Source organism: Callithrix jacchus, chromosome 17 (genome assembly GCF_049354715.1).
Source record: "Callithrix jacchus isolate 240 chromosome 17, calJac240_pri, whole genome shotgun sequence".
NCBI classification, from domain to species: domain Eukaryota; kingdom Metazoa; phylum Chordata; class Mammalia; order Primates; family Cebidae; genus Callithrix; species Callithrix jacchus.
In genome coordinates, this window is record NC_133518.1 from 16042869 (window position 1) to 16059730 (window position 16862).

General features: G+C 40.7%; 1 protein-coding gene across 2 annotated transcripts in view; it reads left to right on the top strand.

Moving 5' to 3' along the window:
- The first annotated feature begins 7770 nt into the window (after positions 1-7770).
- Positions 7771-16862, top strand: part of SLC2A2 (solute carrier family 2 member 2) — a 34390-nt gene continuing 25298 nt past the window's right edge. For both annotated transcript variants that reach the window (XM_002759385.7, XM_054247172.2), the window contains exons 1-2: positions 7771-7833; positions 16752-16844. In XM_002759385.7, coding sequence (XP_002759431.1) covers positions 7819-7833; positions 16752-16844 — 108 coding nt within the window. In that variant the 5' untranslated portion in view covers positions 7771-7818. The remainder of the gene's footprint in view (positions 7834-16751; positions 16845-16862) is intronic.

Genomic DNA, 16862 nt, shown 5'->3' on the forward strand with positions numbered 1-16862 from the left:
GAATCGGCAACCAACAGAATGGGAAAAAGTTTTTGCAGTTTACCCATCTGACAAAGGGCTGATATCCAGAATTTACAAAGAACTCAAACAGATTTACAGGAAAAAAACAAACAAGCCCATTCAAAAGTGGGCAAAGGATATGAACAGACACTTTACAAAAGAAGACATATATGAGGCCAACAATCATATGAAAAAATGCTCATCGTCACTGGTCATCAGAGAGATGCAAATCAAAACCACATTGAGATACCGTCTCACGCCAGTTAGAATAGCGATCATTAAAAAATCTGTAGACAACAGATGCTGGAGAGGATGTGGAGAAAAAGGAACACTTTACACTGTTGGTGGGAGTGTAAACTAGTTCAACCATTGTGGAAGACAGTGTGGCGATTCCTCAAGGCCTTAGAAATAGAAATTCCATTTGACCCAGCAATCCCATTACTGGGTATATATCCAAAGGACTATAAATCATTCTACTATAAGGACACATGCACACGAATGTTCATTGCAGCACTGTTTACAATAGCAAAGACCTGGAATCCACCCAAATGCCCATTGATGATAGACTGGATTAAGAAAATGTGGCACATATACACCATGGAATATTATGCAGCAATCAGAAATGATGAGTTCGTGTCGTTTGTAGGGACATGGATGAATCTGGAGAACATCATTCTCAGCAAACTGACACAAGAACAGAAAATGAAACACCGCATATTCTCACTCATAGGTGGGTGATGAAAAATGAGAACACATGGACACAGAGAGGGGAGTACTAAACACTGGGGTCTATTGGGGGGAAAAGGGGAGGGCCAGTGGGAGGGGGAGGTGGGGAGGGATAGCCTGGGGAGAAATGCCAAATGTGGGTGAAGGGGAGAAAGCAAACAAAACACACTGCCATGTGTGTACCTATGCAACTGTATTGCATGCTCTGCACATGTACCCCAAAACCTCAAATGCAATAAAAAATAAATATAAAAAAAAATTAACAAATTAAAAAAGAGATCAAGACCACTTGGTCAACATGGTGAAAGCCCGTTTCTACTAAAAATACAAAAAATTAGCTGGGCGTGGTGGCGCGTGCCTGTAATCCCAACTACTCAGGAGGCTGAGGCCGGAGAATTGCCTGAAACCAGGAGGCGGAGGTTGTGGTGAGCCGAGATCACGCCATTGCACTCCAGCCTGGGTGACAAGAGCGAAACTCCGTCTCAAAAAAAAAAAAAAGTATACATCATGAGCAAGTGAATCTTATTTCAGAGAAACAAGTCCAATTCAATATTTTAAAATCAATCAATATAATTCACCATATCAATTGGTTAAAGAAGAAAACTCATCTGATCATATCAGTTTATGTGGAAAAAGCATTTAACAAAGTTCAAGTCTCATTCATGATTAAAAAAACAAAACTCTTAGAAAAACAGAAATAAAGAAAAACCCTCAACTTGATAAAGAACATCTACAGAAAACCTACAACTAACATTATATGTAATTGTGAAAGATTAAATGCTTTCCTCCTAAGACTGTAAACAGGGCAAGAATGTCCACTCTCATCACTCATACTCAACCTAAGTGCTGAATATTGTAACCAATATTATAAGGCAATAAAAGGAAATAAAAATCATACAGATCAGAAAGGAACAGATAAAACTTTCCGATATTTGGATGACATGATTGTCTACATAGAAAATCCCAAGGAATCTGCCAAAAACCTCTAGAACTAATAAATGAGTTTAGCAAGATTTCAGAGTACACAACGAACACACAAAAATGATTTATACTTCTGTGTTCCAGAAGTGAATATCTGGCCCCCAAAATTAAAAACACAATACAATTTAAAATCACTGAGAAAAATAAGAGTTAGGTGTAAACCTAACAAAACATGTACAAGACTTGGTATGTTGAAAATGTAAAAAACGATCAAAGAAATCAAATGGGCAGGGCGTGGTGGCTCACTTGTAATCCCAGAACTTTGGGAGGCTGAGGCAGCCTGATCACTTGAGCTCAGAGTTCAAAACTAGCCTGGCAACATGCCAAAAACTCCGTGTTGTCACAAAGAAATACAAAAGTTATCCAAGTGTGGAAATGCGCACCTGTGATCCCAGCTACTTGGAAGGCTGAGATGGGAGGATGGCTTGAGCCTGGGAGACAGAGGCTGCAGTGAGCCCAGATCATGTTACTGTACTCCATCCTGGAGACAGAACCAGACCCTGTTTTTAATTCTCTTCAAAAACTTAAACTTTTTGCCAGGCATAGTGGCTTATGCCTATGTAAGCAAGTAAGAAAACTATCTATCATCCTGAGTTCTCTCTTTCCATCCTCTCCCAAAGCAATTACCAGCAAGTCCTATCTGCTTTACACACCAATTGAACGTGGACTTCTCCTTCTCTGCTATCACTATTAGCCTTGGTGCTCAAGAACCAGGCGGAACCCCATACAATAACAAAAAATTCAGTTAGAAGACAATCAAAAGACATGTTACCAAAGAGAATACACAGATGTCAAATAAGCAAATAAAAATATATCCAACAACACTGGCCATTAAAGAAATGCAAATTAAAACCAAAATGAGGTATCACTATATACATTTCAGAATGGCTAAAATAAAAAATAATGACGATCAAATGTTGGCAAGGATGTGGAAAACCTGAATCATTCATTTATTGCTGGTGGGAAAATGGGACAGCCATTCTAAAAAACAGTATGGCAGTTTCTTGAAAAACTAAACATGCAACTACCATATAACCCAACAATTGCATTTATCCCAAATACAAGATTTATGCCTGCACACAGTTTTTTTACACAAATATTTATAGTAGCTTTATTCCTAATAGCAACAAAAATGAAAACAACCCAGATGTTCTTCAAATGTAAATGGATAAACTGTGGTATATCCATATCACTGAATATTACTCAGCAATAAAAGGAATAAGCTAATGATATGCACAACAAGTGGATGAATCTTAAAGGAATTTCACAGGGTGAAAAAAGCCAATCTCAAAGGTTACTCACTGTGATCATTAATTTTATGTGCCAACTTGACTGAACCATGGTGTCCAGATAGTTGATCAAACATTATTCTGGATGTTTCTGTATAGACATTTTCAGGTGATATTCACATTTAAGTAGGTTGGATGACATTTACATTTAATTCCTGAGCAAGAAGGAATTTCCTAGCAGACTGCCTCTGGACTTTGTGTGAAACATCTGCCCTTCCTAGTTTTCCAGCAGATTGCCTTCAGATCCAAATGCAAGTCTGTCTTGAGTCTCCAGCCTACCAGCCTCTCCCATCACATTTTAGACTCACCAAGCCTCCATAATTATGTGAGCAATCCCTTAAAATCTCTCCCTATATACACACATTATGTTGGTTCTATTTCTCTGGAGAACCCCTTTAGTTTCAGCACCCTTTTAGCTTCTTTCACACAATGTAAGCCCCGCAAGAGCAGAGACTTAACTCTGTTTTGTTTACTCTTATAACTGGTGCTTAGCAAAATGTTAAGTAAATACATTTATGGAATGTTAAATCAATACATGTCCAAATCTCAGCCTGAGATACCCCTTCCCCCATCACAAGAAAGCACGTGGCAACTCTTTTGGACTTCATTTATTAAATAAGTACTTGCTGAGTGCCTTCTATGTACCAGGCACTATTTTAGGCGCTGGGGATAAAAACAAGATCTGCAGCCGGGCACAGTGGCTCACGCCTGTAATCTTGGCACTTTGGGAGGCCAAGGTGGGTGGATCACGAGGTCAAAAGATCGAGACCATCCTGGTCAACATGGTGAAACCCCGTCTCTACTAAAAATACAAAAAATTAGCTGGGCATGGTGGCGCGTGCCTGTAATCCCAGCTACTCAGGAGGCTGAGGCAGGAGAATTGCCTGAACCCAGGAGGCGGAGGTTGTGGTGAGCCGAGATCATGCCATTGCACTCCAGCCTGGGTAACAAGAGCGAAACTCAGTCTCAAAAACAAACAAACAAAAAAAAAAAAACAGGATCTCCACATTCGTAGAACTTAGCTTTGGCAGGAAAGTGTCAAACAATTTTAGACAAGCAAATAATAAAATTTCAAGCATAAGCATTAAGAAGAAAATTAAGCAAAGTAACAGCCTAAGGATGAGTTACAGAAGGTAGGTGGTGGCCGGGCGGTGGCTCCAGCCTATAATCCCAGCACTTTGGGAGGCCAAGGCGGGTGGATCACGAGGTCAAGAGATCGAGACCATCCTGGTCAACAAGGTGAAACCCCGTCTCTACTAAAAATACAAAAATTAGCTGGGCATGGTGTTGCGCACCTGTAGTCCCAGTACTTGGGAGGCTGAGGCAGGAGAATTGCTTGAACCCAGGAGACGGAGGTTGCGATGAGCCGAGATCACGCCATTGCACTCCAGCCTAGGTAACAAGAGTGAAACTCTGTCTCAAAAAAAAAAAAGAGAGAAGGTAGGTGGTATCTATCTTAAGAAGCCTGGTTAGGGAATCCTCACTAAGCCATCATCTGAATGAAGGGAAGGAGCCAGCTACATACAAATCTAGGGAGAAGGGCTTTAGGCAGAGGTTCACTGAGTACAAAGGTGCTGAGCGTGGGACATATTAGACAAGTCTGAGGCCAGTGTGGCTGGGCCCATGGAAGGGGAGAAGGTCTCAGAGTCACAGAAGGCCTGTGTCACATCAACCTCTTGGGCTGTGGTGAGAAATGTGGGTTTCTTGCTAAGGGTGATTGGGAAGCCTCTGGAGACTTTTAAGCAGGAGTGTATTATGATCTGATTTTAACTTTTAAAATGCATCTTAACCACTGTGTCAAGAAGGTACTGCAGGGTAGGAATGGGAGCAGGGAAGCCAGGTAGGAGGCTGTGCAGACATACTTGGAAGCAATGCAGACCACAGAGATATCTATGGAGAAGGTGTGGAGAGGGCAAGAAAAGGGTGGAAAGAGTTTGCTCCCCACCCCCTTTGTTTTCTGGCAGGCTACAACGGGGACAATTTTGGCTCAAAAATCTTTTTTTTTTTTTTTTAAGACAGACTGTCACTCTGTCACCCAGGCTGGAGTACAGCAGCATGATCGCAGCTCACTGCAACCACCAGCACCCTGGCTCAAGTGATTCCTGTGCCTCAGCCTCCTGAGTAGCTGGGATTACGGGTGCCCACCACCACGCCCGGCTAGTTTTTTTGTATTTTTAGTAGAGATGGGTTTCACCATGTTGGCCAGACTGGTCTCAAACTCCTGACCTCAGGCAATCTGCCCGCCTCGGCCTCCCAAAGTGCTGGGATTACAGGCATGAGTCACCACTCCCAGTCTCAAACTGACTGTCCAGGGACTGGCACCTTCTGATAATCTCTTGCACTCCTGGCTTGGCCAAGTTTGACCTCATTTAATTTGTTCCCAGGAGATGCCTTTGCACTTAACCATTCCTGACCCAATTGGAGAGGAATACAGCATGCTGAAATAGCTGGTTTTCCTCCCTATTCTCCCCTCCTCATTTATAGGAGAAAAAAAAAACTGTCCTCATTTTACTGAAGGAAAGGATAACAACGAAAAAAGGGCGGGGAGGGGGACTCTTTTCTGTCCTGTCAGCACCTAGAACTTTGGGCATCCACTAAGGTTAAATTAGTAAGTGAAGTAATCCGAATGTGACCTAGAGGGTTTTAAATATGAAGCCTAAAGAACAACCACACAGAACTGGTTCCGCCCCACCCAGCGGAAATCGGGTGACTGCGGGCACCGTGCATGTTATGAATAGCGTCCACTCCAACAGCAAAGTGCGAAAAGCCTGACTTCGCCACAGCCAGGAGCGCAACTGACACCAGTGCTGGGACCCGGTGGGTGCTCAGGCACGCTCTCCTGAAAGTCTGGAATCGCGTATCAGTTCTCCGTGGGCAAAAGCAGTCAGTGCAATCAATGAATCGCTCTCCTAACCCGTATGGAGATCAAATATTAGCACCTCCCGCATGGTGCAGAGATCAGTCATTCACTTCTGAGAGCAGAACCACAGGGGTCTTGGCTAAACCAGAGGAAGCTGATCAGGGCGCCCCCAGGGCCCGCCAGTGAAAGGCGGGTGGCGCTCCCGGTGGGAGAGGGGAAGGGTTTCCCGCGGCAGCTCCGCGCCGGCCGGGGCTGAGCACTCCAGGCAAATTCCGTTTCTGAAAAGACAAAGGTTGGTAAGCCGCAACAAGTAGCATTTATGAGGAGGCACAGAGACGCTTTCCTGCAGAATGGCAAGTAACTGGCAAATGCCATGGAACTGCTCCTGACTGCGGACCGCTGTGGCCACTGGGCGTGCCCATCGCCGGCCAAAACCGATGCGGAAAGTCAGCGTGGCTCCCTGCGCGCTCTACAGTCTGCCTTCAAAGCTTGGCATTGGCACTCTGACACAGAGCCACTCACATTATGACTAAACGAGTTAATCCGTGTCAAATGCTGAGGGCAGCACCTGGCACCGCGCAAGACCTCAGTAAAGATTAACCATCGTTACTATTAATGTTTGTTCCTGTTTTCCCACTAAGGAATGATTGTATTGTACGTGCATTACATATGTTTCATCTTAGATGTCATAAACACCCAGCAAGAGGAGGCTGTGACTTGTTTCAATCATCTCAGAGCATGGAACTGTGCTAGGCTCAATAAAAATTTGTGGTTTGAACTGAATTCTCTTCTCAAAGCAAACATTTCAGGTGTTTCACCTTGCAGAGGTAACAGAAATGAAAAGAGGGTGGCAAAAAAAAAGATGAAATCGGAGTCTCCTCTAATCCATTTTCTCACCGTTTCTTCATCACACCCCTCCTTTTGTTGCTGCTTGTTACATTTTTGTTCTGCTGAGAAATGGCTCCATTTGAGCCTCAATGGAATCACTGGCCCCATTTGACGTGCTCATTTAAAGCTCAATAAATTTGAAATCTTCTGAACCCCCACAGGGTTTGGATATCGTAAGGGTTACTTAGAAAGGCCCAAGCTCAAGCCATATGAGCAGATTTATTTGAGAACTGTCTACTAAAGCAGAGTACTGGTATGAAGTAAGTACATACTTCAAGCTTGACATACATGAAGTACATACTTCATGTAGGTACTGACACACATGAAGCTAAGTACTTAGATGTTGGTACTATGCCAAACACTTTCACATATTATCTCATTGAAACCACTCAACAAAACAAAATGTGTGTTATTTCTATTCTATCAGGCAGAAATAAAAAACAAATTAGAGAAAAGTCATAGTGAGCCACTTGCTTAAGGTTATATATTCCCCAGTAAAATGCTGAGATTCGAACCCATGTCCACAACTGTCCAAAGCACATTCAGGTAACCATTCAAGTCAACAATGGTCTCTGGCCACACAGCCCAGCTCTAAACAGAAACACCACAGCACTAAGAGTCTGTGGAGCAGAATGCAGTGTGCCTCCCATGCTCCAACAGAGCCTGGCAGCTCAGCATATTTCATCTTCTACAAAAGACTCCAAAGATTTCTCTTTTCACCTGCTCCCAATCACTGCCACACAACACATGCCTTGAAATGTGACTGCCTCTGGTTTGTAACTTATGGCTAAGGGACCTGCTCCCATTTCCTTTCCTAGTGGAACAAAGGCACTGAAGCCACAGGTTGCAGAGGCAAAGCACTTATTGATTAGATTGCCATCAATATTCAGCTGCTGCTGAGAAGATTAGACTTGGACTCTTAGGTCTGAGTATCAACTCCTCCCTCTCCTTGCTCCTCCTCCTGCAATGCATAACTAGGCCTAGGTAGAGCTGCAAATAAACAGGCAGGAGCTAGGTGCATGTGCCACACTCAAGCAAGACCTGGAATTGATAGGAGGACTCCCAACTAGTAAAATGACAGAAGATAAGGTAAAACAGCTTTATATTCATTTCAAGTCTGGCTTTGAGGAGATAGTTAGGGGAATACATTCAAGTCATATAGAGGATTTTGGGGAGGTTGGGTGCAGCTACCATAGATCAAAATTAATTCTCTTTATTTTGCCAGTTGAAGAACTGTTTCTTATTCAGTAATTGGGGTTTTAAGGAGTTTTGCTCTGTTAACCCACTAGTCTGCATAACTTTTTTCAAGTAATTTTTGCAAAACCATATTATATACAGTATATAATATAGATAATATACATAGTAATATCTAAAGAAATGTGTCTCCTCCCAACCAAAAAACAAAGGCAGATTAAACTAAATCTAACCATAAAAAACAGGAAAGACAAAAGAGGTAGAAGTGTTGTTCTGGATTTAAAAAGACTAAGAAGAACTAACAACCAAATGCAACAAATGATTTAGATGGTGGAAGGAAGAGAAAAACAGCAACAAAGGAAATGTGAGGACAGTTGGGAAATCTTGAATATGACTGCATCTTTTTTTTTTTCTGTTTTTTTTTTTTTAATTTTTTATTGGATTTTAGGTTTTGGGTACATGAGCAGAGCATGCAAGACAGTTGCATAGGTACACACATGGCAGTGTGCTTTGCTTTTCTTCTCCCCTTCACCCACGTTTGGCATTTCATATGACTGCATCTTAAATAATATGACTGTATCAATGCCACACTCTTGGATAGAATAATGGTATTTAATTATGTAGGAGGATGTCTTTGCTCCTTGTACATGCGAAGTATTTAGGGATGAGATTACACAAATATCTGTACCTATCTGTAAATGGTTCAGCCAAAACAACACATACACAGACACACACAGAGTGAGATTTAAATCAGTGTGGTGAATGTTAACCATTGGAGACTAAAGGTGGAGGTTACGGAACGATCACTACACTGCTGTTTCAACTTCTCTGAAGCTGTCTCGTTTAACCTACACATTTAATCCACTCAAGAAAACAAAATATGAGTTATTACTATTCTATCAGGCAAAAATAAAAAACTAATCAGAGAAAAGTCACAGTGAGCCACTTGCTTAAAACTATACTCCCTAGTAAAATGTTGAGATTCAAACCCAATACTTTAAAAAAAAAAAGCTTAAAAATAAAAAGGATGTAGTGCCCTTGTTCCCTTATACGTGGTTCCTAAATAAACTCACCCACCCCACGTACACACAATAATATAAGTTAATCAATCTGTACCTTTGTATGGTATCACCTTTAAATTGTGGTCTGGTGCAGCTTACTGGTGAGCGCTGCTTCCTGTCATTAGCTGGCACGGTTAGGAGCACTGGCTTTGAAGCCAGCCAGACCTGGATCTGGGTTCTAGCAGTGCCACTAACCTCCTGGGAAACCTGGGTTAAGTTGTTTAACTGAGCTTTGGGCTTTCTCTTTTATGACAAAACAAGAACATATTGGGATATAATATACCCTTTTTATAGGAAAGAAACTTAGGCTCAGTGATATAATATGGGATATTCAGGAATTATACTAGTATTTTAGAGTTTTGGGGTAATTAGATGATATTAGAGAGGCTTAGATGACAAACATTTTAATGTTAATAGTTATATAACTATTAATAGTGTTATGTATTCTTTCAAAACTTATAAGTACTATTTATATAATATATAAACTATAAAATTTAATATAAACACTTTATATATTATACATAAATATATATACATATATTATATAAACACTCTAAATACATGTTTTAATCCAATGATACATATTATATAAATAGTGTGTATATAATATGCATTTAAAGAATCATTAGCACGTCATGATTTCATGAGTATTATAGCCCAGGATAAAACTAAAGTAGTTAGAACTTTAAGGTCGACATAAAGACAAATATTAGGTTAACAGCTACATAGATGGTATAGAGATTTAGCAAAATTCATGAAGACAGTAATCAAATAAAGTTTGAAAGATACCGCAAAAAGGAAGGTAACATGCTTAACACAGTGTCTGGCATACAGCAGATGTTACAGCTTCATTCAGAACAGTCATTGCATTTCCTCAGGGGCTTTTGAAATTATGTTGTAGATGTTTTCTTGATAACCAAGAAACAACCTAATAATGGAACCCAGAAAGAATGAGAACTGAGGTAAAGTGCAATGTTTTTCAGCTTTGCAAATCTATCCAGACTTTGAAAGAAGTAGGAATAAGCAAGGGACTGAGGGTCAAGAGACCAGAGTTGTCACGCTGAATATGCCCAAAATACTCATAGAAATCAGACGAATAACAAACAACTTGGCCTGTGAGACCTCAGTTTCTACAACCGAAGAATGGAGGAATTAGACAAGAATCCATTGCTCTCCAGGGCCTCTTTCAACTTAAAAATTGCAACTTGATAAGCGCCTGGCTTTTTCCAAAGTTGCATGCAAGATCACCTTTGGTTTGGCTTTTGGAGACATGCAGTTTAAAGAAAAGGGTATGAGCTTCTCCTCTCTATCTAGTCAATCAGTAGTTGCTGGAAAATCGGCTCTTTTGATTAGCAGTGGGGTTTAAGAACATCAGCTCTGGGTTCCCACACTAGAGTATCTGTCACTAGCTGTGTGATGCTAGGCATGCTCTTTAATCCTCTCCAATCCCTGGTTTCCCCACCTCTAAAATAGAAATAATTTCATGTACTTTGTGGTATTCTTGCAAAGAGTATTGTTAATGTCTAAAAAGTTGACACCTGTTTGACAAAAGAAATGAATGAGATGATAAAGACATGATTAAAGATTCATTTGTTCTGTAGCCCTTTTCCTGTTTATAGGAACACCACATTATTTATCTTATTTAGTTTTTACAGTATCCCTATGCATTAACTATTTTTATACCCATTTTATAGGCAAAGAAACTTAGGCTCTGTGACGTTAGGAGCCTAACTGAGACTTCTGTGGCCTTTCTGACTCCTACATCTATTTGTTTTTTCTACTAGACCCTATATGGCTTATAAGCCACAATATAAGCACTACATTCTGTTTTATGTTGACGTTCGGCCATTTGCTTATTTTACCCTTCCACATTTATCCAGCAGCATATTTTAAATTGAATATGGAATCTAGTTTCTCTAACCCAAGATTATTAAGCTCCTAATGAAGGTGGCATTTTTAAAGTAAGCCGAACACCCTGTAACCTATGAATAAGTTAGAAGAAAAGGCTTGAAGATCTTCTGCCCTTACTAGGTATGTGGCCTTTGGACAAGGTATTTACTCTTTCCATGTGAGTTCCCCCATAGATGAAATGATAATAGTAATTCCTACCTCACCAACAGGGTTGTTGAGAAAACAGGCAAACCATTTAGAACCTCAGAACTTAGATTAAGATCCTCTCTAATTTCTTGCTACTTTTAGTAGCACTTAGGTACTTATTTTTTGTCAACTTCTTAGAGATCGGAGTGGATGAATGAAGGTTGGTGGGGCTTATTAAGACTTGGTTGTTTTCAGAAATTACCCTCTTAGAAACAAAACCTTCCCTGACCAAGTCTAGAGCCAAGCCATGTATGAGGCCGACTATAAACTTCACTTCTTTTCATTTCACAACACTGGAGAAAGAAAAGACGGGGAGGAGGGAGCCATTTTAACATGGAATTCAGAGAGGGGAATTAAACCTGAAAATAAAAGGGAGAAAAAGAAAGTAAAAAGAAAATGCATGCAATTTCAGATATTTTGATATTTGGGATAATCACTTTTGTTGGAAATTCTCAGAAATTCAAGTGACCTGCTTAAAATGGATGAGATTGCTCCTTATCTCTTACCTAGAATTTGGTGAAATTCTATTTAGGGGAGTTAAAGTAAGGAACCGCAGGCCCTGGGGTGGCAGGACCACACCAACTCTCAAAAAGCCACCAGGAAGACCAGAAAATAAAGACTTTAATAACATGCTAAGATTTCTAAATGTTTCAAAACTCTCCTATCTCCTTCATAGTTGCTATTTTTTTCATTCCAATAAAATGAGATATTGATCTTAGAAACAGCTCCAGAATTTTTATAGTAAGGACTTAGAACAATTTGATTGGAAAGGAATAGGATGGGGTCTCCAGCATCTTTAAAAATTAACTTTTATTTTTGTCAAAGTAATGTGGGAACAGTTAACACAGCTGGGACTTAGGCTGTGCATTTAAAGTGACAGGGGAGAACTAATGGAGATGACAGGAAGTAAGTCTGCTGCAGCTATCGCTATCACCCCAACTTCAATTTCTGTGTTGCCCCTGCTCACCCTTAGCATGGCTTCTGACTGGACACTTAAAAAAGAAATAAATTGTATGTTTTTCTGGCAGAAGGAGAGGGAGAGAACCCCCAGAAAGCAGAAACCCAGGGATGAAGTAGGAGGTGGCAGTCACTAAGAAACCAAGTGCCACAAAAGAAAAGAAGATGCAGGGATGAGATTGGGGAAGTATACTGTGGTCTTGGGCTTGGTGGTGTGAAGATCCTGAGCTTCTTCAGCTCAGCTACATATGAGCATTGAATACGCTTTCCCTTTTTGGACTTTTGTCCAAAGACCTCACCAAAGTTTCTATTGGAAGGTAAGGGGAAAGGGATTTGTGTGGTAGGTGATGAGAAAATGCGCTTGAGATTTCTAGGTGTTTGAAGCCAAACAGCCAAACACCCACAAGTGATAAATTCTGTGAATATGTATGCTCTTGGCTTTTTTTTTTTTTTTTTTTAAGACAAAGTCTGGCTGTCACCTGGCTGGAGTGCAGTAGCACCATCTCGGCTCACTGCAACCTCTGCCTCCCAGGTTCAAGCGATTCTCCTGTCTCAGCCTCCTGAGTAGCTGGGATTACAGGCATGTGCCACCATGCCCAGCCAATTTTTGTATTTTTAGTAGAAACGGGGTTTCACCATGTAGGCCAGGATGGTTTTGATTTGTTGATCCACCAACCTTTGCCTACAAAAGTGCTGGGATTACAGGTGTGAGCCACAGCACCCAGCCACTCTTAGCTTTTTATTTATAAAGATTATGATCCTAGATTTTTCATATGTGCATGGCTTTTGAATGTCTGTATCTGACTGATGAGGGATCCAAAATCACCAAGAAGTTAAAAGCATAAGCTCTGGAACCAAGTCATTGTTCTGTAATTTACTAACTGTGAGATGTTAGACTAATCTAGTTATGTATAAAATGGGGCTATTAATGGTACTGCCATGAGGAATGTGGTAGGCAGAAAAATCATCCTCCAAAGATGTCCACAGCTTCATCGCCAGAGCCTCGGAATATCTTGCCTTATGTGACAAAAGACTTTACAGATGTGATTAACCTACTAGACTTAGATATGAGATTTTCCTGTATTACCCTGATGGGTCAAATCTAATCCTATGTATTCTTAAAAGGGAAAAACTTTCCCAGCTACTTGTCAGTGCCAGAGAGATGTAATAACATGAGAAGGACTTGACCTGCCCATTCCTGGCTATAAAGATGAAAGAAGGGCACTGGTAGCCAAGGAAATTTGGTGGCCTCTAGAGCTGGGAATGGCCCTTAGTTTATAACCAGGGCAAAAAGACAGACTTTAGTCCTATAACCATGAGGAACTGAATTCCATCATCAACCCAAATTTTCTCCGACCACCTCCAGAAAGGAGCACAAGCCTGTGTGTACAAACACCCTGATTATAGTCCAGTGATACTTATACCAGACTTCTCATCTATAGATGTTTGTTGTTGTTGTTGCAGAGATGGGGGTCTCGCTATGCTACCCAGGCTGCTCTCTAACTCCTGGCCTCAAGCAATCCTCCAGCTTTGGCCTCCCAAATGCTGGGATTATAGACATGAGCCACCATGCCTGGCTAAACCTTAAAATCAATACATTAGTGTTGTTCAAGCTGCTGCATTGTGATAATTTGTTAGGGCAGCAACAGAAAACCAGTATAAGAAGTATTATGAGACAATCCACATGGTGAGCAGGCATGCAGATAGCATGAGTAGTATCAGGCTTTGAATCTGTCTGTACTGCATCTCACATCAGATTTTCCTGATTTTAGTGATGTAGAGTATGAGGGCGGTGGGCTAAAGCCCTCCCAGGTACTCCTTACCCCCTCACTTCTGACAATGGCTACTCTCTGTAAAAAGGATGAAAATCTCTATCCTTGGAAACAGCTTGAGGGGAAAAAGGATTTGAGGAGAAACTACCAACTAAGTAAATAAAACCCCATCTTGGCTTTGGCTATCTGAGCCACCGAGTTTTAGCTGTCTAGTTACATTTTAGAGGATAATTCAAAATCTTTCATGATCACATATACCATATATCATACAGTATGTGTATGCATTTTATATAATATGTAATTCATGCATAATAAACATAAAATGTTAATATATATCTTACATATGATACAAATGATATATAAATAAGATATAAGTGATAAATATATATCAGATGTAAATGATATATAAATATACAAAATAAATATACATATATATTTTGAGACAGGGTCTTGCTCTGTTACCCTGGCTGGAGTACAGTGGTACAATCATAGCTCACTACAGCATGGACCTCCGGGGCTCAAGCAATCCTCCTGCCTCAGCCTCCCAAGTAGGTGGGACTACTGGTGTACACCACCACGTCCTGCTAATTTTTACTTTTTTTTGGTAAAGATCTTTTTTTGGTAGAGATCTTTTTTGTAGGGGTCTTGCTATGCTACCCAGGCTGGTCTCGAACTCTTGGGGTCAGGCCACCTGCCCATCTCAGTCCTTTAAAGTGATGGGATTACAGGCATAATTCACTATGCATGGCCAATTTATATCTAATAAATATATTATACAATATTATATATCACATACATATTATTCTTTTGGACAATACATGTGTATCATATGACCATATCTTTTGGGTCAACTTTGAAGTCCTTTCTTTCAGAGAAGGAAGTTGTTAGGAGGGAAAGTCTGTATAGATACTCCCTATATTAGTGAAAGGGGTGGAAGTTTTGTAAACCTACAGATTCCCTATCCCCACCCCAGACATTCCAATCCAGTAGTAGGTCTGGGGCTATCTCTAAGAAGCTACATGTGTAACAGGCTCTCCAAGTAGGGTCTGGTTTTAGAACAACTGGACTAAATAATTTCAAGGGCTCCCAGGATGGTTCTGTGATACTTGGTGAAATTCCTGATCTCCAGCTCTTCAGGGTAATGAGGGATCCTGGCTAATTTGCTATTCTTTTTTTTTTTTTTTTTTGAGAGTTTCGCTCTTGTTACCCAGGCTGGAGTGCAGTGCAATGGCGCTATCTCGGCTCACCGCAACCTCCGCCTCCTGGGTTCAGGCAATTCTCCTGCCTCAGCCTCCTGAGTAGCTGGGATTACAGGCACGCACCACCATGCCCAGCTAATTTTTTGTATTTTTAGTAGAGACGGGGTTTCACCATGTTGACCAGGATGGTCTCGATCTCTTGACCTCGTGATCCACCCACCTCGGCCTCCCAAAGTGCTGGGATTACAGGCTTGAGCCACCGCGCCCGGCCAATTTGCTATTCTTTATACCAGGGCTTTATATTAGGGTAAGGGGATTTACAATCATCTCACAATTTAGAGAAAAACTGAAGCGTCTGTTGGGTCACACACCCACTACGAGAGTGAGAACTAGAATCCATGTTGACATGACTCACTTACTTATGCAACAAAGTTCCTACTAAAACCTGAGCTTTTTATTCAAAAATTTAATTTATGTAAATGCACATGAAATATTTTCCTTATAAAACGTCTAAGCATATGAATAAAGAAGAAATGTCCTTCACTCTCCTTCTCCAGCCTCACATTCCTCCTTAAGGACCATCAACTCATTTGTTCTTCAAGAAAACATTCTACAAATTATATACATCATGCACAAATCAAGTAACTGATTTTTTTAATCAAACAAACTCATGTTTAAATCTTTTACAAAACATTAATCAGATTACATAACTTCCTTTTCCACTTAAACGTAAGTCAGTACACATAATCATATTATCCCTTTCACTGCTGCATAGCATATTATATGTATCTGATGTCTGTATTATGATATGTCTGAATTCTGACTACTTCCCATTGAATATTTGGGTTCTTTCTAAAATTTTGCTATCACATGCACATACACACAAAAATCCTACACTGAGTACCTGTATGCATGGCGTGACTTCTCCGAGACAGTTAGACATGTAAATATAAGTTCAAGGGGATGAATGTTCTGCCCCTTTTCTACAGTTTTATTGTAGCTACATGGAGTTGGGGAGAAAATAATGTCCTTTATCCTACAATTCTAGGCTGAACTGAAAAGTAGGCAAGTCCTGAAAAGTGTCCTTCCTAGATGTTGATGCAGAACATGATACAGACTAGCTAATGCCTCGTATATGAATACTGAGGTGTTTTGTCACCATGGCAACATCCAAAAGAGCTCCCTATCTCTTTATTACTGGTGTCTTATTTTACTGCTCCCAGTGATACAATGACTTTCTATCCCGGCAGTTCCCTTCCATCAGCAGCAATTCTAGTTCTCCGTCCTGATTCTGAATCCATATATGAAAAGTTCAACAAAGTTGGGATTTTCTCCATAATGACTATTTTGGTGGATTTTTTAATCAAATAATTTCAACCATTTTCCTCATATATTATATGCCTCCCCCTATTCTGGTATCCAGTGAACAGACAGCAGAGGTATGTTATTGTCATACACATATATGGAATAGAATGTCTGTTTCCTCACCTGGAGGAAGCTGTCCCAAACTTCTTTCAGTTTTAGCAGTGCATGGGAAATGATGATGGCTCTCACATTCTTGTATAAACAACACCTGCCTGCCAGGAGCACAGGGCATACTGTAAATTGATACTGAGGGGAAAGAAACAGCCTGTGAACCCTGTGAGAAATCCAAGCTGCAGCCTGCCAGAGAGATGGGAAACTAAAATTGCCTGGTGTCTCCCTGCCCTGTGTTTTGCCCTCTGCAGGTCACTGGGACCTTGGTTTTCACTGTCGTCACTGCTGCACTGGGTTCCTTCCAGTTTGGATATGACATTGGTGTGATCAACGCACCTCAACAGGCAAGTGAAGTACATATA